The sequence below is a fragment of the Pteropus alecto genome, unplaced genomic scaffold (assembly GCF_000325575.1).
Source record: "Pteropus alecto unplaced genomic scaffold, ASM32557v1 scaffold206, whole genome shotgun sequence".
Taxonomy (NCBI): domain Eukaryota; kingdom Metazoa; phylum Chordata; class Mammalia; order Chiroptera; family Pteropodidae; genus Pteropus; species Pteropus alecto.
In genome coordinates this window covers 4,889,167-4,913,119 of record NW_006438906.1, presented here as the reverse complement: position 1 = coordinate 4,913,119, position 23,953 = coordinate 4,889,167, and the positions used below count along the sequence as shown (strand labels likewise).

The following is a 23,953-nucleotide window of genomic DNA, read 5'->3' as shown; positions in this document are numbered from 1 at the left end:
GCCCGCGGCGCTGGGAAGGCCCAAGGGAGCCCCGGCTCCTCTTTGCAGACGAGGAAACTGAGGCCCGGGGCACCTGCCCCCTCTGCCCACCCCCAGCCCGCTCGCCCTGGGGCACCTGGCCTGGGACCCGTCCGAGACCCGGGGTCTCCAGCTGCGCACGGAGAATCCCAGCGAAAGCGCTCTGTAAAGGGCCCACCCGCGCCCGCAGCGGCTGCACAGTCGCGATGCCCCCGTTTGGGGGCCTGTGGTCAGAACAAGGGGCGCGGGGGCAGACCAGGTGCCCACTGACCTTTGTCGGGCTGGGCAGAGTGGCAGCTTCCTCCTGCGAGGCCCTGGCCTGATTAGGTTTTTGGAACGTGAATTTAATCTTCCCGGTTGATTGTCTCTCCCGTTTTTGGATCAGTGTTTATCAGCTAAAGCTGGAAGGGGTCAGTTGCTATGCAGGGAGGGCCCTGAGGGCTTTTGAGGAAGCGGGAACGCGGGCTACCACAAAGCCTCTGCCCAGCCCTGCCTGGCCAACTTGGGGGCAGGGGACGCTAGCCTTTGGCTTCCTGATTAAACCAAATCTAACCGTGCCCTTTATCAGAAAGGCAGCTACTGCAGCATTCCACCAGAGGTAAAAGACAACTTAACTAAAATATCATAACCTTCAAAGGCCTTTAGTATTCTGAACCGCGGAAACTATGTGGTCAGACTCTTTCTTGCTCCAGGTGGGTAAATTTAGCTTTCCAAAATTATTGTGGCGTTTTTAGCCTCAAATCTTGGGAAATTAAAATAATTGGGGGAATCTTAACTAAAATAAATAAAACATGGAGTCAAATTCCGTAACTGTTGTATGAGTTGAAAAAGTTGAAGACTGTAAGGCTGCTTTTCTGGTGATACATAATGGGGTGAGGTGCAACCAGAGCCCTGAGTCTTCGTTCCACTGCTGCCTGGTTGTGTGAGCTTGGCCTGTACCCTCTGCCTTGGATCAGACCAGGGGGTTCTGAACCAGATGATTCATATGGTTATAATTACGGTTATGATATTCATACATTCAGTAAATATTTGAGCTCAATCCTTACTCTATGTCACTGACCTAATGACCAGGACAGATAAAATCCCTGCCCTCAGAGTTTACATTCCAGTATGGGAGACAGACAGTAAGTGAACAGATACATGCGTAATGTGCCAGGTGGTGGTAGGTGCTCTAGGGAAAAATAAAGAAGGGTAAGTGGAACAAAGTGCCAGGTGGAAAGCTCAAGCAGGCTCCTCTGAGGGAGTGGTATTTGAGCAAGTCTCAGAAGAAGCAAGAGAATAAGCCACATGGATAGCCGGAGAAAAGGCATTATAGGAAATAAAAAGTGCAAAGGCTCTGAGGCTTGGTTTCTTTGTGGACCAGCAGGGAAGCCATTGTGTCTGAGTGATGGGAGATGAGGTCAGAGAAACAATGCAGGTGAAGAGAAGTGGTCATGTGCTGGAGGTATCTTGAAGGTAGAGCCCAAAAGATGTGTTGATAAACCAGATGTAGGGTACGAAGGGGAGAGAGAGGAGTCGAGGATGAGTTCAAGATTTGTTTGATCACTTTATTAATTCAGCATTTTTCTCAAAAAAAAAAAAAATCTATAGAACAGGGACAAAAAAAAATCAGAAAAAAAACTATAGGAGTTTAGTGAAATATAAAACATTGCTTTTGGGGAAAAAAATAGTGGTAACTGGATAATTATTTAAGTTCCTGGAGAAAACTAAAGTTATGCTCTAGACTCCTGGGTCGAGGACATCACTCACACTACTTCAATATCATAAAGGTGACTGATGTTTTAATACCGGCGGGGCCCGATAGAGGTTGGTAAAGGGCAGTCATTTGAACATGTGTCCTCTCCACAGATCGACCGTGGGCGCTCTGCTGGCATCCCAGGTAACCTGTTCTAATGCCTCCCACTTACGTGCTCCCTTGTGTTGTCTCCTTTCCCTGCCCTTTCTTCTGGCCTTTAGTGGTTTGTAAAACTCACCACAGGCACCTCCACAGGTCTTTCTCCTTGGTGATTACAAATAGTGATGAATGAAAAAAAGCTGTATAGCCTCGCGTGTGGGGGGATCGTGAAGTGGCATTCTAGACCTCCTCCCGCCTGCACCTGGGGAATTGTCCTTGGGCTGCCAGTGGCAAAGAGGGTGGTGGGGTAGGCAGCACTGCCTGCCACATACGCCCTTTCACTTTATTCTTAAAGCTAGGATGGAAATTCTACGATGCAGATGACTACCACCCAGAGGAAAATCGAATGAAGATGGGAAAAGGGATTCCGCTGAATGACCAGGTAGATGCTGTCTGTTTCTAACATAAATGTCCCAGCTGGGTGATGCTGGTTGAAAGCTCTGCAGTGCTTAGTGCAGTAGAGTCCCTGAGTCATGAGGTAACTCATGGACAGTGCTCCACAAGCCAGGCACACAGTGGGGCCTCCACATATGTTAACCTTGGCCATGAACTTCTCAACTCAGCATCAGTGTGATGCCGCCACCCTCTGCCCTAACTTGTACAGGGTCTGCCAGGACACTTGGCTGAAGAATTTTAATCTGCAGAAAGTAATCCCCAAGAGGGCCTCATACATGGGGAAGTTCATCTTCTCTTCCTAGGTCCTATTAGCCTGCCAGCATCATCAGACTCTGGCATCTACCCCCAAGCCAGAGTGATCTTTGCAAATTCGAATCTGGCCCTTTGGAATTTTCCCACCAATCTCACTCCACTCTCCTACATGCCCTGTCCCCCATCCCTATCTCCCCTGGAGCCATCGTGGCCCCTTTCAGTCCCTCCTACTGCCCTGCTCCTCCCCAAGGCCTTTGCATCTGCTGGTCCCACTGCCTGGAATGTGCTCCCTTTCCCTCATCACTGAGTTAACTCTGTTCATCCTTCACATCTCAGCTTCTATGCCACTTCTTCAAGGAAGCTCTCCCTGACTTAAGTAAAATCTCCTGTAATAAACTCTCATAGCACATATCCCTTATTGTCCATGTCCCAGTTGCAACTTGGCATTTGATGGTATGAGAATTGATTAATATTTACCTCTGCAACTAGATTTTACTGCCAAAGTACAGGGACTATGGCCATTTCTGTTAACCATTGTCTATCCCCAGGGCCTGTCACACAGTAAATGTCAGAGAGAATATTTATGAGTGAATGAATGAATGAGAGAAGGACTTGAATGATTAGCACCTCGTTCCTGTACGCTCCATCATGAGGCCATTTCCTAGACAGAGGGTCTCTCTCGAGCCAGAGTTACAAACTGTGGATTCGTTGACTTAACGAGCTGCAGCCCAGGAGACACTGTGAGGGTAGGTCAAGGTCCGGGTCCACAGAGCAACTGTAAGCAGGGGCCCCAGCCAGACCCACATGCCAAGTGGGTCCAAAGGGCAGGAACAGAATGAAACTGGCCAGAGACCAGCATTGTGGCTTTCACTTTCCGTGAACTTGGCTCATACCCAGTTGTGACCCCACTATCTCACTCTCTTTCCTTTTCCTGGCTTGAAGGACTTGAGTCCGTAAACCATTAGTAGGTCTAATCTAGAGCATTCTAAGGGTGTAGTTCTTTGTTTTAGGGAGTCCATATTGAGTATGCAATGATTCAAGCTTTGAATCATCAAAATGAAGTTTGCAACATTTTACTTTAGAAAATAGGAGTGAACCATAAAAGAGATACAGAGTAATAATTTAAACATAATACTGATATTATACTAGAGCTGATAGACATAATAAAGATAACCAGGTTCCGCCACTAAGCTTGGGTTAGTCTCTCTGTGCCTCATTTTCCTCCCCTGAAGTAGAGATGGTACCATTTCATTTGGTTCTTGGAAGGATTAAATGAGATAATACAAAAATATGCAGAGAAGTACCCAAAGCATTCAATAAATATCACATTATTGTTGCTAATATCTACATAGACATGTATATGTAACATTTCTATAGTGTGTAAAATGTAACTGCCAGTATTTACTGCTTGGTGAGTTGCAAATCAGAGTTAAGTTAAAGAACAAAGTAAAGCAACACAAATGGATGGATTTTAAAATGGCATTTAAACATTCTTTCTCTTATTCACAAGTGAGGCTTATTAAGTGGGCAGTATGGATGAGGGGCAGGGGGAGTCCATTAATTAAAATTAAACAATATGTAAACTCCAGTTCCTGGGTTGCAATGCCACATTTCAAGTGTTCAACAACCACATGTGGCTTGTGGCTACCAGTCCAGACAGTGCACACAGAGGACATTTCCATCACAGGAGAAAGCTCTATTGGATAGCACTGGTCTACAAAGATATGCTCTTAGCGTGATGATGATAATGATGATAAAGAATTTCCAGTTCCAGTCAAGATGGCGGGGCTAGAGAATGTCACCAGAATGGTACTGGAGAGCCTCGGTATACCATCTCTAATCCACCCAGTCTTGGATTATGCCCTTCCCTCTGCCTCGTAGGCACTGCTGCAGTTGAAAGCCTCTTTATCTTTCAAGATTTCTTCTTCTAAGGCCTCTCCCCGTACTGTGTTATCATAGACTGTCTTAGTATATGTTTTTATAGCCCTTATCACTGCCCTGGGGCTAATTTAGTTGATCATCTACCCATCCACCTCTTCCATCAGGTTGTGGCCCATTTGAGGACAAGGACAACACCATTCATATTTATATCCCCAGTACACGATATGGTGCTTTGCACATATTAAGTATTCTTTGTTTGTGGAATTAAATCCCAGTGCATACCAAGTTCATCAATTAAAGCTCTTTTAAAATTTCAAAGTTAGAAATACAGTTTATTTCAACTATTAAATCAGTCAAAAAGTACTATTTAGAGTCTACTCTTTCTCTTATTTAAATCTCAAAGCAGCTCAATGAATTAAATATGATCCCGCATTTTACAGATGAACAAAGGCACAGAGAAGTTAAGCAACTTGAGCAAAGCCACACAATGAAGGGAGTCTCTCTAACCTCAAAGAATCTGCTTTTCCTAATCGGTTAAAGGTCCTAATAACCCACAGAACAAATACATCACAAGAAGTGAATCAGTTAAATAGAGCGAGAAAGTCGTGAAAACGAGGGTGAGGATGAGAGCAAGGAGAGGTGAGGCCCTCACGAAGCACATCCATTGTAGCGGGTCTAAGCCTTAAACAGTATTTGAAGTGAGTGAAGCGGTGGCCTGGCTTTACGCAGACCAGGTCTGAGAATTCTGGTTTCCACATGGGAGCCTAGGTAGCCTCTGGGGCTGCTTTGGGAAAACCCTTCTCCTTGTGGCCCCGTGTGATTCTCCAAGGTAGGAACCCAATCATTTAATTATGACTCAGTACTTGGAAACTTCAAGAACAAAGGTCAAAGTGCTTCTCTCATCTCCAACTTTCTCTCATTGTGTTTTGTGATCAGTGGACCCAGACCTTATGAATACACGGTGATTAGATTAGTCCAGCATACATTCTGACTGGGCAAATGTCTGAAAGCATCTATTTCGTTTAAATAGTTTTACATTTCCATTTATTAACTATAGTTTCATAGCTTCTGAGGAATTTTATTATGACTGAAGCAACGTGTTTTTTCTTGACTAATGCATATATTGAGGCACTATTAAAACAATTTTTTTTAAAAAAAAGTATATTCAAAGTAAAGGTTCATTTCCTTGTATACAGGATAGAAAGCTCATTTCCCGCACATGGTTCCATAGTGTAGCAGTTAGCACAGAACTCCTCAGTTCACACCCCAGTGGAGCCACAGTCCATGGTCTACAGCCATGCCACCCTGAACAAGCCCGATGTCTGATCTCGGAAGCTAAGCAGGGTCAGGCCTGGTTAGTACTTGGATGGGAGACCACATAGGAAGACCGGGTGCTGTAGGCATAAATCATAATAATAAAAAAAAAAGGAGGAAAAAAAAAGAAAGCTCATTTCCCGAACACGTTTTCTGTTTTTAATTTGTTTCATTCTTTAAAAATATTTCAGGCATGTAGAAAGTGTAATAAATAATATAGTCAACACCCAGATAAATGAAATAACATTTATTTCCTAAGCCATAAAATAACACAGAGCTTGATCTCCACTTCTAAAGCACAAATAGACACATTTGTGCAGAGAGAGATGAGGCTATAAGCTTGTATGAAGCATGGAGCTAGACCGGAGTGTCTTGCATAAATCTTGAAAGCTATCTTTGAGGATTACAAATATTTCCACTTGCTGGATTCAAGAAGCAGCAAAGAATCTGGCTGTCTCCCCTAGACCACAAGTGGAAAAAAAGTCATTCTTGAGAACCAAAGACCTTGCTACACCCAATTCACATTATATGGAAGAGACCAAGCTAAAAATACAAAACTGGTCTAGAATTGCTGAAACTACTATGGAAATGTTTCCAACTCAGCATTCCCACAAGCAAAGAAAATCTGAAGATGAATTTACAAGCAGAAATTACAGACCGTACAAGGAAATGAACCACTATGCAGGAGAATCGGAAGAAGCACGAATGGAAGAAGTCACACTCCAAGAAACAGACATAATAGAATCAAATAGAAGACAAGAACAGGAAAATGTTTTAAAGAATGAAATATCTGAAATGAAACAATCAGCAGATGAATTAAACAATAAACTAGACATAGCTGAAGAACTAGTGGATTAAAAGGTAGATGGGAGAATATTACCCAGAGTGCAGAAGAGTGCTTAGAGAATTAGAAAATATTCCAGAAAAATTAAGAAACTGGTATGATGAAATAAGCTTCATATACAGCTAAAATGAATCCAAGAAGTAAAATGTAAGTGGGGGAGAGGCAATATTCAAAGAGACAGTAATTACCAATTTTACAGGGCATGAGTCCTCAGACTGAATATGCAAAATGAGTCTTGAACGGGATAAATAGTACAAGTGCAAAGCATCAAAGATAAAGAAGTTTATCCTACCTAAAGCTATTAAAGAGAAAATACATATTCTAGAGGATTGCCCAATATACTAAGAGCGACTTCTCTACAACAATAGATGCCCAAAGACAGTGAAACAGGTATTCAAACTTGAAGAAAAACAACTGTCAACTAAGAATTCTCTAACAACTAAAATCTTAAGAGTAAGAGCAAAATAAAGGCATTTTCTGACATACACAAAGACAGAAGAGAGAACTGTTAACTTCTCTAGTGGGAGAATTTAAAACATGTTTCTTCAAAACAGGTAAACAAGACAATAAATTATTAAGGTTATAGAATATTTAAACAACAAATATATCAACTTGACGTAAGCATTAATAAAAAATAAACATCCATTTCAAATACATTTGGAGCATTATAAAAATTGAGCATGTACTACTAGATTACATAGTACTAGTGCTACAGGCACAATTTGTTACAAATTCCAAAAAAATCAATATACCAATCACATTTTTTACCATAATGAAAAAGAATTAGAAATCAATAATAAAAATTCTCACAAATTACTAAAATGGTTGGAAACTGTATAAATAAGTAAAATTAAAAAATAAAAACATATAATTTGGGAGTTAAAAATCATAATGGAAATTATAAAATTTTTATAAATGTACAACAAAAAAGTGATATCAACTGAAATTTATGGGATGCAGTTGAAACATTACTCAAAAGGAAGTTAGAGTTTCTGAATGCATTTCTGGAAAAATAATAAGAATGGAAAGTAATGAGCTAAGCGTTCAAGTAGGAAAAAATTGCCAATAAACTGAAAGGAAGAATGTAATAGGAATGCTGAAATTAATAGAATATAAAATAAACTATGTAGGTGATGAGCAAAACTAATTGACAAGATAAAAATAGACAAATCTCTGGCAAGACTGATCAAGAAGTAGAAAAAGCACAATTAAGATTAAGAGTGAAAAGAGGGCCGTGAACAATCTGATATCAGTAAATTTGAAGACAGATAAAACTGGACAATTATATAGAAAAATGTAAATGACTGTGGGAAAATGGGCCTGGATGGCAGTGACCCGATGGCAGAGACAGTGTTCAGGGACACAATACACCCTGCTTTTTCCTCCACAAATAAAAATGACCTTACAGATGCTGCATTTGGCTTAAGAATCAGGAGGGTCCAGAGATTTGTCTATACGTGTAGTCTCCTCCTGCAATCTCAAATGTTGTAGTTACCAAAACTGAATCAAGAAGAGAAGACCTAAATATAACAATGTTCATTTGAAAAATTGAATCAATAATCTGAGATCTCCCCTCAAAAAAGGCCCCAGGCCCAGATGGTTGGCTGAAACAATAAGATATTTATTTCTCACGGTTCTGGAGGTTGGCAGTCCAAGGTCAGGATGCCAGCATGGTCAGGTTCTTGGTGAGGGCCCTCATACTGGCTTGCAGATGGCTGCCTTTTTACCGTATCCTCACCTGTGGGAGGTAGTCTGAGAAGTTGACAGTTCTCCCTTCTATCTTTGTGTATGTCAGAAAACATCTTCACTTTACTCTTACAGTTAAGATTTTAGTTGCTAAGTGAATTCTTGGTTGATGGTTGTTTTTCCTCAACAGTTTGAACATATCTGTGCATGTGTGTCTGGTGTCTCTTTTTATAAGGGCACTAATCCCATCAAGATGACCCCACCCCTTATGACCTCATCTAAACCTAATGATCTCCAAATAACATCACATTGGGGAAAAGGGAGTTAGGGCTTCAACACATGAATTTGGGGGGAGATAAACATACACTCCATAACAAAAATATATGGGATACAATGTACAAAAATAGAAGAGGGAAAGCTATTCTACTCATTTTATGTGGCTAGTATAACTTTGATACCAGAATTTAATGTGGACTATACAAGAAAAAATGCAGGTCATTCTCAATTATATAAATGTAAAATTCCTAAGTAAAATGGTAGTAATCAAAAATATAAAAGAAAGGACATTTAAAAATGCATCATGTTTCTGGAAAACGCATCAAAATAATAAAGGATGGGGGCACACATGGGGATATGGTTGGGACATAAAACAAGACTGAGTTGAAAAGTGTTGAGGCTGTGTTATAAGTACATAGACTTATTTTATACTATTTTGTCTGCTTGTGTATGTTTAAACTTTTCATAATAATAACTTTAAACAAATGCATTATGGCCAATCAGTATTACCCCCAGGAAGCAAGAGAGAACATGTCTCAGGAAGATTTTATGCGTGTGAAACATTGCAGTGTCCTATGTTAACTTGTCTTTGGGAAAATGTAAATTTCTTACAATGCTGTTCATCTGAAGGGAGTTTTGATTTGGGAGGATTTGAAGAATAAGACCAGGGGATAGCTGACATATGGGTTTCTGTGAATACCTCCTTGAATTTCAGATCAGAGGCACTAAAATAAATCATGTAATACAATAAAGAGATTTGTAAACTGATTAGAACCAGGGAAAACATATATCCAATGGGGAGATTAAAATGAGGGAGATACATACTGGTATTTCAGGGCAATTTTTATTATTGTTAAAAAAGACCTTGATGTCTGAACCAGAAAAATGTTTCTGTGCTTAACTGCCCAGTGACGACTCGTCAGCCTTGTATGTGGCTTGCTTCTCAAAACCATGAAGCTCTCTCTGGACCTTAATTAACACTGACAAACATGATTAACTGTGTTCCTGTGCAAACAAACAATACCTGGAAGTCACTTTGTGTCTGCTTTCATTTCAGGACAGGATCCCATGGCTCTGCAACTTGCATGACATTCTACTAAGGTAGGAGCATCCGGCCTTGGCATAAGCCAGTGAGTAAAGAAGACCCATCAGAAAGTACGGGGGAAAAAAATACACTTGTGAAATCACAACTGATCGATGATAAAGGATCTCAGAAGTGGAATGCATCTCTATCGAACAACCAACAATGATTTTAACCAGCTACAGACATGTAGTTTAGTCAGGTTCTGGAGACAGAGCTAGAGAGCTCCACAGTTACTAGCTGGGAATCTTGGTCAGCCACTTGGCTTCCACAGCCTGTTTCTTCATCTGAAAACAGGAATAAATGTAGTTCCAGTCGCAGATTATTGTGCGGAATTAGCGCAATAAAGCAAGGGTGGCACTTAGAACAACATCGATGCATAGTAGGTGCACAAAAAATGATAACACAGTGCCTGAGCCATGTCCTACATCTATAAGAGCTGAGCCAGCACTTACCGAGCACTTGCTGTATACCAGGCACCTTGAGAACCTTCCCTTACCACAGTTCTACGGGCAGATCCTCTGAGTAGCCCCATTTAACAGATGGTGAACTAATGGTCATGGAGGTGCACACCTTGCCCAAGATGGTTCAGTTCACTAGTGGAAGGGCTGTACCTCAAAGCCAGGACTGCCTGATACTTGATGGCCATTTTGTAACACCTTCCACTAGCAGAAAAATAGGACTGGACTCAACCTAAAAATTGACACCAAGTATTTTAAATGTCTTCATTCTTTTAGCACCTCTTCCTCCTCCTGCCAACCACTCCCCCCCCCTTTTTTTAACAGAGAAGTAGCCTCGGGACAGCATGTGGTTCTAGCCTGCTCAGCTCTGAAAAAAATGTACAGAGACATCTTAATACGAGGAAAAGATGGTGTACCTCGAAAGTGTGGTGAGCCGGGGAAGGATGAAAAGCTGGCTGAGGTGAAGCTCTTTGTGGTCCATCTGAGTGGGTCATTTGAGGTCATCTCTGGACGCTTACTCAAAAGAAAAGGACATTTTATGCCCCCTGAGTTATTGCAGTCCCAGTTCGATACTCTGGAGCCCCCATCAGCTCCAGAAATTTTCATTCAAATCAATGTGAACAAAACTCTTTCAGAGATCACTGCTACCATTATGAAAGCTCTTAAATGAAATGTAAGTCATTTCATCTCAGTGGTCCAGAACAGAATTAGGCATAAATTTCTTTCCTATCCCAAATCAGGTTCCAGCATCCTTGCTGATACTGTATTCAAAATTCCAGTTAAGGTGATCATAACGTGTTGATATATATACTTGTTTGGGTGTATTTTTAGGAATTTGTGATATTCTTGTCATGCTCTGGCACATTTGGAGAAGAGAGGGAACTATGAAAGCAAAGCTTCAACTGAAATTTAAATTCATGTGACCCAATCAAATGATCAGAGGATATTATATGATCGATGCTGAAATCATTACCTTATTTAGAACATTCTTAATCATGCTGTATTCAGACAAATAAATGAAACTTAGCTATCCTTGGCATCCCTTGGAAACTGGTCTTGTGTGCATAAACATGTCCTATATTGACCACTCACCAGCAAGTCATTTCACACCATATACCTCCTAATCCTCTGTCCTTAGGTCATTTCAAGATAAGTAAGTAAAAAGCATATATAGTGCATGGATATAAAAAACTGCAAAGATGAAACTTGAGTGAATGAAGTGTGGGACTTGCTGATCCAGTCTGCCCATCCCCGTTTTTCAGAGACCTGTGTGGCACCAGGCTGGTGTCAGTGCACTTGCCCTCCTGCTGTAAAACCCATCAGTGATGGACACCAGGCATGCAAGAGAGAAACTGTCCAGAGCTGCTGTGGCCAAGACGTGAAAGGAAACCTTCCAATGGGCAGCAGTGTGCTAGTGACAGCTGGGCCGGGTGAGGCTGTGCAGGAGGTTGGAGGAGCTGGTACGTTGCTGGCATACAGCTTACTGGGTACCAGCTAGGTTAGCTGCAATCTGGCCATCATGGGTTTGAGCCTTTCCCCCCTTGGGCTCCAGGAAGATGCCTCCTTCTCTCTCTATTCTAACCAGGGCCACAGGACCCAGCCGCTCTGCAGGGCCACTGGTTGGCTCTGGCCAGAAAGTTAGTTTGGGAACCAATTATCTGTTTTCTTTCACAAAGGCATGCAGTTTTGTCCCGGGAACTACAAACAGAGTATCAGTGTGGGGTGCCAGTGGGATTAAAAGGGCACTTCTGGGTGGACAGACCTTGCCTAAGAGAATCTGGAAGCCTGGATTTTCTTCTCTGCTAGATTGGGGTACCTCTTGCTCAGCCTCAGTTTACATCAACTCTCATATTTAGGGTCCAATCAACATACTCCAACTGGATGACAGTCACCCCTGCTCATAGAGAAAGGACTCTGTCCACTGTCCTCAGTGAGTCTATTCTAGGTACTGTGACGGGCACTCTGGAGGGTGTGAGGACCTGTAACACAAAGCCCTGGCTCTTAGTGATCTTAAGTTGGGGGTGGAAAGATAGAACATTTCATATTCTCTGGCACAGGCTAGTGTTCTAAGTGAAGGCAGTTCTTCACAAAAAGAATTGGTTTTCAAATATCCCACTGGATATTCATTTAGGACCAAATGAAAACACCTGTTTATAATAAGAGGAGCACAGAATCTACCTCTTTTATATATAAAAATTTTTGCAGTTTTAATATCCACTGAAATTTCCAAGACTGCAGTAAGGGGACAATTGTATTCCATTTTATTTTTAACTTTACCAAGAGTTGCTTACTATTTCAGAAAAATCATGGTGTACCTACAGCCTGCATTTGTAATTCTTCACTGATGTGCTGATGAGCACAAGCACCCACCTGCTTCATCGTGTTTGTCTAGCGTAGCCATGTCCAAGCATTATATATTGAAACCCATTACTTTATTACAAGTTACTGTTTTTTTGTACTTTAGAGTTAAGGCATCATATTTACTATTTGCTTAGGTAAGGTTTATTAGCAATTAGTTTCAAGATGGTAAAAGAGGCATTAGAAAATAGTTGTTAAAAAAAGGCAGTATTGAGTCTGGTGGGATTGAGTACTGCTCCCATGTTCCCAAGCATGGCCATAGGGAGGCCAACATGCAAGTCAGTAATGCCCTCTGGTGGCCCAGGGGGACACAGCAAGCACAAACTGCTCCCAGTCCTGAGAACCCCTCCAACAGCCAGGGGTCATGTCCCTCCCTGGGTGAAGGGCAGTGGAATGCTGCTCCCTGCCTAGCCCTGACCACAGCCAGGCCCAGACTCCATAACCTGAGAAGGAGCAGGCATGGTTTGCAATGGATCAAAAATGGATGCCAGTGAAAGATTTCCTCAACCCTCAAATACCACTTACCACCCCCTCTGGCAGAACAACTCTCTACCTCGCCCCCTTTCACTCCCCACCACTGGAGGAAGTTTGGATTAAACATTTTCTTCTCCTATAAAATGGAGACACTGCCTGCCCCATACAGTTGCGAGAGATGATATACATGCAAAGTACTAACTGCTCAATAAAAGTTATTAGCTCTTATCATACTTGTAATCCCCTGGAGTCTGAGGGAGTGTGGACACAGGACAAAAACTCCCACTCCTGTTTTTCTGACTGGGGGGTGGGAGGAGCTTATGAACGCCTTCTAAGTATGTGAATCTTAAGTCTATGGGCTCTGACAGAACTTAACCCATGCCAGAGTTTCCTTCCATCCCTCTCCAACCCTTGACCAGGTCAAATCAGATACTTCTACATCAATGTTATAGTAGCATTTTTTGCAATATCCAAATGATGGAGGTGTCTATCAACAGATGAATAAAATGCAGCATATCCATAAAATGGGATATTATTCAGCCCTAAAAGATGATGAATTACTGATTCAAGTGCTGTAACATAAACTTTTAACACATGCTAAGTGAAAGAAGCCAGACATAAAAGGTCGCATACTACATTCTATTCATATAAAATATCCAGAATATGTAAATTCAAAATCAGAGACTGAGGTTAGCGGGGGAATGGTGAGTGAGTGCTTGCTGGCTACGGTGTTTCAGGGTGATGAAAAAATTTTGGAGGATTGTTATACCTCTGAATTATATACTTTAAAATGATTATAATAGTAATTGTTGCATCTATATTAACCACAATTTTTAGCAACAAATAAAACCACAAGCCTTCCCCACAAGAGCCCAAACTATCTCACTAACCTTATTACCATATGCATGCTACCCTTGGGAGAGACTCCCATAGAAAAAGGGCTCAATCAGATGTACCTCATTCCTTGTACAATATTTAGCAAGCAGTTAAGTCACTACTACCTCAGAAAATGTGAACGTGGAGAAGAAAACTTGCTCCTCCAACATTTTCCCCTTCTGGGATCATAGTATGTGATGGATTAAAATCGTCACAAATTCACAAATTCTTTGACATTCTACCCATCAAGCAGTGGGACCTATGATTCTTAAAGTTGGGCACAGTAAAACTGCTTGACCATTAGAATATAGGAGAAATGATGCTGGGCCAGTTTGGGGACCAAACCATAAAAAACTGACAGCTTTTTTTTTTTAAAAAAACACTTGCTCCTAAACCTACCCACCAAGTTGTGAAAAAGCACAAGTAGCATTGTGGAAAAGCCCATGTGAGAGGAACTAAGACCCAGATAAAAGCACATGGCAATTAACCAGGTAAATAAGACCTTTGGAAAGTAAATTCTCCAGACTCAGTCAAGTTGCCGCAGCAGAATTCACATCAAGCCCTGCCAAAATTGCTCATTTATGAACAAATGATTTTGTTCTAAGCTTTTTGGGTGGGGTGGGGGGGGGGGGGGGGGTGTCGAGGGGGAGTTTTTTATGAAACATTAGATAACTATAACAGTGGAAAGTAGAGTGGAGACCGTGTCTGAAGCTTTAAAAAAAAAAAAAAAAAAAGTCTAGTTTGAATACACAGCAACAACTTTATACCCCATTAAAGAATTAGGTCCACATTCAGCTTTGGTCTTTTGAAGGAAACTATACTGGGAGCTCCTCTATGTGCTTAGCTCTGTTCTAAGCAGGGAGAGGTCAAGACAGACTGGGTGGTGGGTCTGGGACAGGTTACATAATAATTAGGGAGTCTGAAATACAAACGTTAACATGTACAAATTGGAATTATAATCTGAGGGTGTGCTTTATCACACTGTCCCAGCTCTTGAAATCTCAATGTTGATCTATTTAATCTCACTGAAGCAAGGACATTGGTATGGGGAGTACTGTTTCTCCACTTCTGAAAGGGTTGACCACAAAAAATAGTCTGCATAAGCTGGGAAGGTACCACTCCTACCAACAATGAAAGGCAGCTCTAGGAGCATTGGAGATCCTGCTCCCCAGCCTATGTCCTCAGTTTTGGCTCAAATAAACTCTTACGGAAATTCTCAAAAAAAAAAAAAAAAAAAAAAAAAGGCGGGGGGGGGGACAGCTCTAAGGAAACCAATGAACAGAGAAACCTCCCTCACACTTCAGTTCATATAACAGAGGTGTATGCTTATTTATCTACATATTTATTAAATCTCTTCTGGAGATCATTCCAATTTTTTAGTATATGTGCTGCCAAAGCAAGCACTATTTTGGAGATCAAAAGCTAGTAATAGCTCCTCTTTTTATTTTTTGGTAGAAAACAATTCCTTCATACCCTCCTCCTAAATCAAGTCCCCCTTTTTTTTATCCATTTATTTTTGATACAAAAAACATTTCCTCCAATAAGTGATATCACACATTGAAGCCATGACTCATTCTCTCAACTCTCAATCACATTACAACTGATTGAACCCTGGTGAGAACCACTTGCAACTCTCCCAGCACACGCTCCACGGACGGTGTCAGCAGCCAAACGAGTCTGCCGGAGACATGCACATTTCTCTCTCCGCACACACACAGGCTCATTCTCATTAGAATATAAACACGCTATAGTACTTACCATCTTAAAAGAACATAAAAGGCAAACTTCTTCTACACTACCACCACTCCCCTCACCAGTTACTGCCCCCATTTCTCTGATTTTCTTTACTTCAAAACTCTTTCTCCTAATACCACCTTGGTCTACTGTAACCAGAATTTTGCACTCATCATTCTATAAAACCCGTACCATACCCATGAAGGTCCTTTTTCCTATTCAGTCTATACAGAGCATCTGAAGTTAACAGCATTTAACCCAGTTCATTTACCATCTTTCTCCTTGTGAAAAAGTTTCACTTACTTTCAAGACTTCTCTTAAGTTTTCACTTTACTACCTGCCTGTTGGTTTGTTTCCTCTAACCTACCTCAACTGCAAGTTAGAGTATACCAGGGCTCAATCTTCCCAAAGTGTTTATCAATTCTAAAATTCATCTAATCAGTATTTCTCAAACTTGGCACTATTAACTTTTTTAAAAAAATATTTTTGCACTATTTTTTTTAATCTATGCATTTTTTATTTTTTTTTAACTTCATCCACTCCTCCACCCACCTCCCCTTTGGCAACCATCTGCCTGTTCCCTAGATCAATGGGTCTGTTGTATTCGTTTCTTCAGATTCCACATGTAAGTGAAATCATATGGTATTTGTCTTACTTCACTTAGCAGAATACCCTTTAGGTCTAACCATGTTGTTGCAAATGGCAATTTTTTTTTTTTTTTTTTATTGCTCAGTAACATTCCATTTTATATGTACACATCTTCTTTACCCAATCATCTATCATGGACACCTAGGTTGCTTCCATATCTTGGCTACTGAAAATAAAGTTGCAATGAACATAGGGGTGCATGTACCTTTCCGAATTAGTTTTTCTTTGGATAAATGCCAGAAGTGGTTATTACTGGGTCCTATGGCAGCTCTAGTTTTAATTTCTTGAAGAATATTCATACTATTTTCCATAGTGGCTGCACCAATTTATAATCTCACCAACAGTATAAGGTGGTTCTCTTTTCTCCACACCCTCACCAGCACTTTTTTGATTTTTGATAAACATTCTGACAGATGTGAAGTTGTATATCTCATTGTGGTTTTGATTTGCACTTTCCTGATTAGTGATGTTGAGCTTCTTTTCACATGTCTGTTGGCCGCCTTATGTCCTCTTTGGAGAATGTCTATTCAACTCCTCTGCCCATTTTTTAATTGGATTGTTTGGGGTTTTTGGTGTTAAGCTGTATAAGTTCCTTGTATATTTTGGAATATTAACCCCTTATCAGATGTGTCATTTGTGAATATCTTCTCCCACTCAATAGGCTGTCGTGTTGTTAGTTTCCTTTGCTGTGCACAAACTTTTTAGTTTGTAGTTCCATCAATTTTTCTTTTGTTGCCCTTGCCCAAGGAGACACATCCAAAGATATTGCTAACAAAAGCAACATCAAAGAGCTTACTTCCTATGTTTACTTCTAGAAGTTTTATGGTTTCAGGTCTTACATTTAAGTCTTTAATCTATTTTATTTTTCATTTTTCATCCAGTTTCTCTTTTTGTATTATCTGTCCAGTTTCCCCAACACTATCGAAGACACTGTCTTTACACCTCAAATAAATCCTTGCCTCCTTTGTCATAAATCGACCATATAAGGATTTATTTCTGGGTTCTCTGTTCTATTCCATTTGTCTATACATCTGGTTTTATGCCAGCACTACAGTTTTGATTATTGTAGCTTTGTAGTAAGGTTTGATATTGGAAGTGTGATACCTACAACTTTGTTCTTTCTCAGTTTGACTATCTGGGGTCTTTATGGTTCCATAAATTTTCGGAATAGTTGTTCTAGTTCTGAAAAGAATGGCATGGATATTTTAATAGGGATTGTACTGAATCGGTATATTGCTTTAGGTAATAAGGACATTTTAACAATATTAATCCTTCCAATCCATGAACATGGTATATCCTTCCATTTATTTGTATCCTCTTCAATTTCTGTCTTCAGTGTCTTATAGTTTACAGAGTACAGGTTTTTCACCTCTTTGGTTAAATTTGTTCATTCCTAGGGATTTTATGCTTTTTGATGCAATTGTTAATGGGACTGTTTTCTTAATTTTTCCTTCTGATCATGTTACAGAAATGCAACAGATTTCTATATATTGACTTTGTGTCCTTTAACTTTACTGAATTCACTTATTAGTTCTAACAGTGTTTTGGCGGAGTCTTTAGAGTTTTCTATACATAGTATCATGCCTTCTACAAATAATTATTTTACTTCTTCCTTTCTGTTATGGATACCTTTTATTTTTCTTGTCTGAATGCTCTAGCTAGGACTTCTAATACTATGTGGAACAGAAGAGGTGATAGTGAGCATCCTTGTCTTGTTCCTAATCTTAGAGGAAAAGCTTGCAGATTTATCATTTTGGACCAAATTTTTTTGTGGGAGACTGTCAGAGTAGAATGTTTAGCAAAATCCTTGACCTCTAACTCACTAGATGCCAATAGCAGTCCCAATCATAATGTCAAAAATGCATCTCCAGTCACTGCCCAAAGCCTGGTTCCCCCAGCTAAGGGAGGCGAAATTGCTTCTGGTTGAGAACCACTGATAAAAGTTCCTTTGCTTTAAATACCAACTATATACACTGGCAACTGCATAACTTTGTCTACAGCTTGAACCTCTCCTCCAACTGCCTTCTCTTTATCTGCACTTATGTTAAGTATATCCCACTCAACAAAACCAAACTTCTGACTTACACTCCTCTCTATATGTGTCTCTCTACCTTGTTTGACTTGCTTGATAACCCCTTACTCTTACCTTCACACTTTTATCCATTAGTTAGTTATATTGGCTCTACCTTTAAAACATACCCCAAATCTGGCTACTTCTTACCACCTCCAGTGTTACCAACCCAGCCTATGATCTCTCACCAAGGTTATTACCTCTTAACAGTCTCTCTGCTTCTACCCTGGTTGCTAGTCCTTAGGTCTCTCTGGGAACTTTGTTGGAAATGCATATTGTTCTCCAATCTCAGAACTAGTAATTCAGAAACTCTGAGGACAGGACACAAAAACTAGGGTATTAAATCCTCCACATCAAACACCTAAACCACTCCCCTGTCCCCCTCTCTCCAACCACATTCCCTAAACCGCTTCTCCTTAGCTCACCTTGCCCAGTCATACTGAACTCCCCGTTATAAATACACTCAGGACACTCACATTACAGGGCCTTTCCATTAGTTGTCCCTCTTCCTAGAAAGTTATTCACCCAGATATTCTTCAAGTCTCTATTTAAATGTCATCTTCTCATTGAGGCCTTCTCTTATTACCGTACATAAAGTAAGAACACCAGCTTCCTTACTTTTAATTTTTCAACAAAGCACTTATCATCACTACCTAATGAGCTACATATGTTTTGTTCACTGTCTGTCCCTTACATTCTACTATGTAAACTCTATATATGGACAGACCTTTTATTTACTGCTATACTTTTAGCAGACAGAAAAAAAACCTGGTACTCAACAGATGTTCAATAAATGACTTTCTGAGGCAATGGTTCCTTACAGTTGATTAGAGGACAGATACACAGAAATTGAGGAAAAACACGTTATTTAAGTGACAAGAATATTTCAGAGCAGAAAACAAAAACCACCAAAACTTTAAAGTGAATGAGAGGGACAAAATACAATAGTTTACAGCAGGCGTCCCCAACCTCTGGGCCGTGAATTGGTACCAGTACCAGTCCATGGTCTGTTAGGAATCTGGCTGCACAGCAGGTGAGCTGCGGGAAAGCAAGTGAAGCTTCATCTGTATTTGCAGCCGCTCCCCAGAGCTAGCATCGCCACTTCAGCTCCACCTCAGATCATCCAGCATTAGATTCTCAGAGGAGCAATGGTCTATGGTATCAAAAAGGTTGGAGACCACTGGTCTACAGTGAAGGCTAAGCAGTTCAGAGTAAATCAATCACTGGTTAGCAAAATTTAGGAAGACTTCAGAACTGAGCCCAGAAAGAATAGTAGGCTTTATATAAACTGAAGAAGACAAATGAAATTCCAGAAAACAGAATACCAATTGCAATAAGGGAGGAGTGGAGATTTACTAAGTATAGTTTTCCCCAGGTGTGTTCACTGGATATAGCATTACCTTGAAGAATAGTTAAGTGAAAGAATGGTAGAAGATAATAAAAGGCCAAATTAAACAACTCTGAACAGGTTTCTTTAATGCAGGATTTCTTGCTGATTTTCATGTGTTTAATTTAATGTTAACCTCTCTGAGAGGGGAAGTACAGTATGCAGTATTTTGCTGCCTTAACTACACAACCTTTTTTGTTTAGGTCAAGCACACAGACACGCAACCTAGCTTCACTTTTATCACTAATGTTAGAGACAATTTTATCTGTCCTATTAAACTGTAATTTCCTATTAAGTTAACATAGTAATAATGTCTCCCCAAACAAAAGACCCTGACTTTCATTACTATATTTAAGCCAAATCAAAGTCCAATCTGAATATACAGAGGTCAGCTGTCATTTGTCACACTTTAAGATATCACAAATACTCCACTTGGGAAATAAAATCCTACAATATTATATTTACCACTCCATTCTTTATTCCATTTGTAATGACTCAATATGAGAACAATTTAAGATTATAGTATTTTAAGTGTCTTTTTAATGCTTTTGAGAATTTTAAGTATTTTTGACTCCTTAAGATATTCAGATCTAAGATAAACATATTAGCAAAAAAAAAAAAAAAACAAGAAAAAAATGTACTGCTGCAGCAGCTGAAAGGGGCTTAGATCACCCAGTCCACTGTGCTGCACAGGACTTACCACCACTTTTACAATAAAGAAATCATGATGCCTTTACTCAAAGTCAATTAACTAGTCAGGTACCAAAAAAGCAAGTGGAGCCCAGGCCATCTAACTTCCCAGCTGACTATCTTTTTAACACATAATGAAGTGTACGTACATATTTTAACTGGACAAACTTAAAAAGTTAATAAAGGATAATCTAAAGTGTGATAAAATCTGGGGTAAATCAAGTCCAATAGTCTTTTAAAAGACATGGTTAAAGAAAGTAAATTGATGACATTTTTTCTTTCTACAAAAGAGGCAAGACAAACCAAGTGTAAAAGCTAGAGATTTATTGTTATTTTGTGATTAATAAACTGTCGAATTGGTGATGACACTATCCCACACTGTATACCACCATTTGCCAGTACAAAAGTTTTTAAACCAGACTGAGGCATAAGGCAGAGAGAGCAAAGACACATGAATATCATCCTTAACAACTTCCTCTAGCCATGCCTCCACCATGACCTTGTACATGTTTTCCTCCAGGGGAAAGTGTCAGAACAATGGACGAGCTGGTGGGCAACTTTACCTCTTGACCTTTTTAAATAAGCAAGCAACTTACAGTAGAAATGGAATTCAACTTGTATTACCCTTGATTTTATTGGTCTGAACTCACTGTAGTTTACTTTAACATGTTAATTTCCTGTAACCGTATATGACAGACTATAATGACCTAAGAGAATACTGAACCAGAGTCAGCCAAATATATTACTGACCCCAAAGTTAATTTTAATTGGTCCTAAAGGAATGTACCACCCCAACAATTTGAGAATTAGGCAAAAGGAACTTCTCTGGGGAGGAAAGAAAAAGGCTGCAAAACAGCCAAATGTACTCAACATTGTTAACACGGCTCTTTGTTTTTCACCCCTGGATAACTTCTTTACTACACTATATGCACAGAAATCCTAACAGAATCTTGGTTGCCAGTATTATTCAGGCTGGCCCAATCCAGGATAGATCCCCGCCCCCTCCCCCAAGTTTCCCTTCTCTGAGGCTCTGAAAAGCACAATATTTAACTATTTCTTAATAAAACTACCAAAACACTTCAGAAACAAGTAGCTCACAAATCATTTTAAATTCATGTATTGCCTGTGCATGAGAAATCTGATTAACCCAAAAGATAGTTTTATTTTTATATGGCAATTAAAAATAACTGAAACATCAAGACACTTTCTGTGAAAGCAACATTTCAATTACAAACTGTAATGCCTGTTAAACTACCTATGGGAGAAGCTGAAAAAGTCCTAGGCAAATGCACTTTTGGGTTATACTACAGTGCTCCTTCAGTCTGCACAAAGATTAAGGTAACTTACAGTCAATCTGAATGTTGAGACAATGTTACATTATGTTGTCTGTACAATTAAATGTCCTTAAAGAGATAACCAGAATCAGCTTTTCTACTATATTTTCAACAAACCTGACTAAGTGGCACTTTTGCTGAGAGATGTTTATCAAAGATGCTGTAAGATTCTACACAATTAGGAAATACTCAATTTTAAAGTGTTTCCTTATCTTTACTTTTTTGGTTACAAGTGTTTTGCTCAGATAATCTACTGCAGTATGTTTCTAGAAATGCAGTTCCAAATGTGCATACAATATTGTATACAAATAAAGCAAAATTGTTAGTATAAATCTTACAGCATTGTTTGCAAAATACATGCCAAAGTCACAATAAGCAATATTGTATACCACAAATTATAGAGCGCAAATGATTTGCTTCTTTTAATGCTTTTATTCTACATAAATTACTACCATAGGCTAATGTTTAAAAAGCAAATAAATTGGACAGATGCAGGACAAAAATCTGTTCACCCAACTATAAAAGGTGATGTTTTTTTTAAAAATTACAATAAATGCAGAAGTGTTTGATGCATGCAATAGCCTTAAATGAAAAAGCATTGATTCCCATTGTTCCACCAAAAAAAAAAAAGGAAAAAAAAAAAGAGAGAAACCCACACATCTTACTGCACTCCACCTTAAAATGCATCATATTGGGTTTGTTTATAACAGCACAGAATTCCAAAAGTCAAAATGAAATAAAGCAGGTATTTTAAAGATTTAAGAGCCGTTATCAAAAATAAATTACATTTTTTTCAAGATACAGAAATGCTGCTATGATGGCTGGGAGCCCAGTAACCTTTCAATAGCTGCATTGATATCACCTCCTGTTGCTATTAGTGCTTGCAAGTTTGCTTCACGGTTCAAAAACCCCATAGCACTGAGTTGTTCCAGTTGTTGCTGGAATCTGATTTCTGGATTCTGTAGCTGTTAAAGAAAAAAAAATTAACCAAACTCTGAGCTACGAATGCACTAGACTGTAGCTTGAAACATTTTCAACATATTTAAAAGTCCATTACCACTTTATTTTGTTGTTTTAAGTCATCTAATTTATACCTAAACAATCGTGTCAGAGATCATATGCTTAAAAAAATAGCTTTAATAAAACTCAACCATTATTTTACATAAATTTAAGAATCTAATGAACATGGAGAACTATATATACAAATATTTTAGAATTAGATAATTTATTTTGTACCTATTGACCAACTGGTAATTATAAAAGCCAGTGTCCTTGTGTATAAAATTTAATAAGGCTTAGAATGTGGACTCAATTTCTGCATTGGCCAAAGTCTTCAGAAAAAGAGTTCCAGCTTCAGGCCCATAAACTATTTCTGACAATTCAGCTGCATCAAATCTTTTTCTCAGAAATGAGGTAAGAAAAAATACATATGTGATCAATCAATCCTGGCCAATCTGATAATGGGGAAGCCTGTTGATAGTTCAACTTATATAACTAACAACTCTGTCCAATATCTAAAATCTCTTTTTCTGTCCATGAATATTTACTGAGCCAAAAGATATGCTAGGTATCAGGGATACAAATACTTGTATAAGATAAAACCCCACCCTGTTTATTATATACACTGTAAAATTAGAAAAGCATGTTCTACTTTGCCATTCAGAGGTTTGGAGGCAACCTTCTATAACAGGTTTGAAGTGACAATCATCTTTGTATAATGGCAGACTCTTAGTAAAGCCAGTAAATGTTTCCAGATGTAAGAACATTATAAGCCCACATTTTTTAGCCGTACTTGTGAGGTGTATATATGTAACACAATTTAACCAACAGAGGTAGTAGTGGGTCGGTGGGGTGGGATGAGGTAGTTAGGATTTTTTTAAGCCAAAATACAAAGAATAGATACAACACAGTTGTTCAGAAGGTTATTTAGGATAGCCACACTTCTTATTCCTCCCTGACAAACTTCTATGAAATTAACACATTTCAAATAATTTTCATAAGGACTCCAAAAAGAATCCATTTTTAACAGCAACTTCTAAAATATAAGGCAGTCTACAGCCATGCCACCCTGAACAAGCCCGATCCTGTCTGATCTCGGAAGTTAAGCAGGGTTGGGCCTGGTTAGCACTTGGATGGGAGACCAGCTAGGAAGACCAGGTGCTGTAGGCATAAAAAACAAAAAATAAAAAGGGAGCGAAGGGATTGTAAACTGACAAAGTCCTTGCAATCTGTGAGGTCAACCAAGGTTGCTTCGACTAAAAAATAATAATTAATAAAA

At 39.5% G+C, this 23,953-nt stretch overlaps 2 protein-coding genes, 1 non-coding gene and 1 pseudogene across 5 annotated transcripts in view; 3 read left to right on the top strand and 1 right to left on the bottom strand.

Annotated features, from left to right (window-relative positions):
- The first annotated feature begins 98 nt into the window (after positions 1-98).
- On the top strand, positions 99-11,149 carry IDNK (IDNK, gluconokinase). Of its 2 annotated transcripts, none has more exons than XM_015592626.2 (4): positions 99-1,897; positions 2,208-2,294; positions 9,619-9,662; positions 10,428-11,149. In XM_015592626.2, the coding sequence occupies exons 1-4, from the start codon at positions 1,850-1,852 to the stop codon at positions 10,771-10,773; spliced, it is 525 nt and encodes a 174-aa protein (XP_015448112.2). In that variant the 5' UTR covers positions 99-1,849; the 3' UTR covers positions 10,774-11,149. The 2 variants fall into 2 exon arrangements, with proteins under 2 accessions (XP_015448112.2, XP_006916161.1); XM_006916099.3 differs by having other exon boundaries at positions 1,871-1,897; positions 2,212-2,294.
- LOC112483167 lies at positions 5,729-5,844 on the top strand (annotated as a pseudogene).
- An 11,191-nt stretch (positions 11,150-22,340) lies between the features above and the next one.
- Positions 22,341-23,953, bottom strand: part of UBQLN1 (ubiquilin 1) — a 40,756-nt gene continuing 39,143 nt past the window's right edge. For both annotated transcript variants that reach the window (XM_006916098.3, XM_006916097.3), the window contains one exon: positions 22,341-22,640. In XM_006916098.3, coding sequence (XP_006916160.1) covers positions 22,488-22,640 — 153 coding nt within the window. In that variant the 3' untranslated portion in view covers positions 22,341-22,487. The remainder of the gene's footprint in view (positions 22,641-23,953) is intronic.
- Positions 23,726-23,844, top strand: LOC112483117. Its single transcript, XR_003047521.1, has one exon. It is a non-coding gene; the product is annotated as a 5S ribosomal RNA (ribosomal RNA).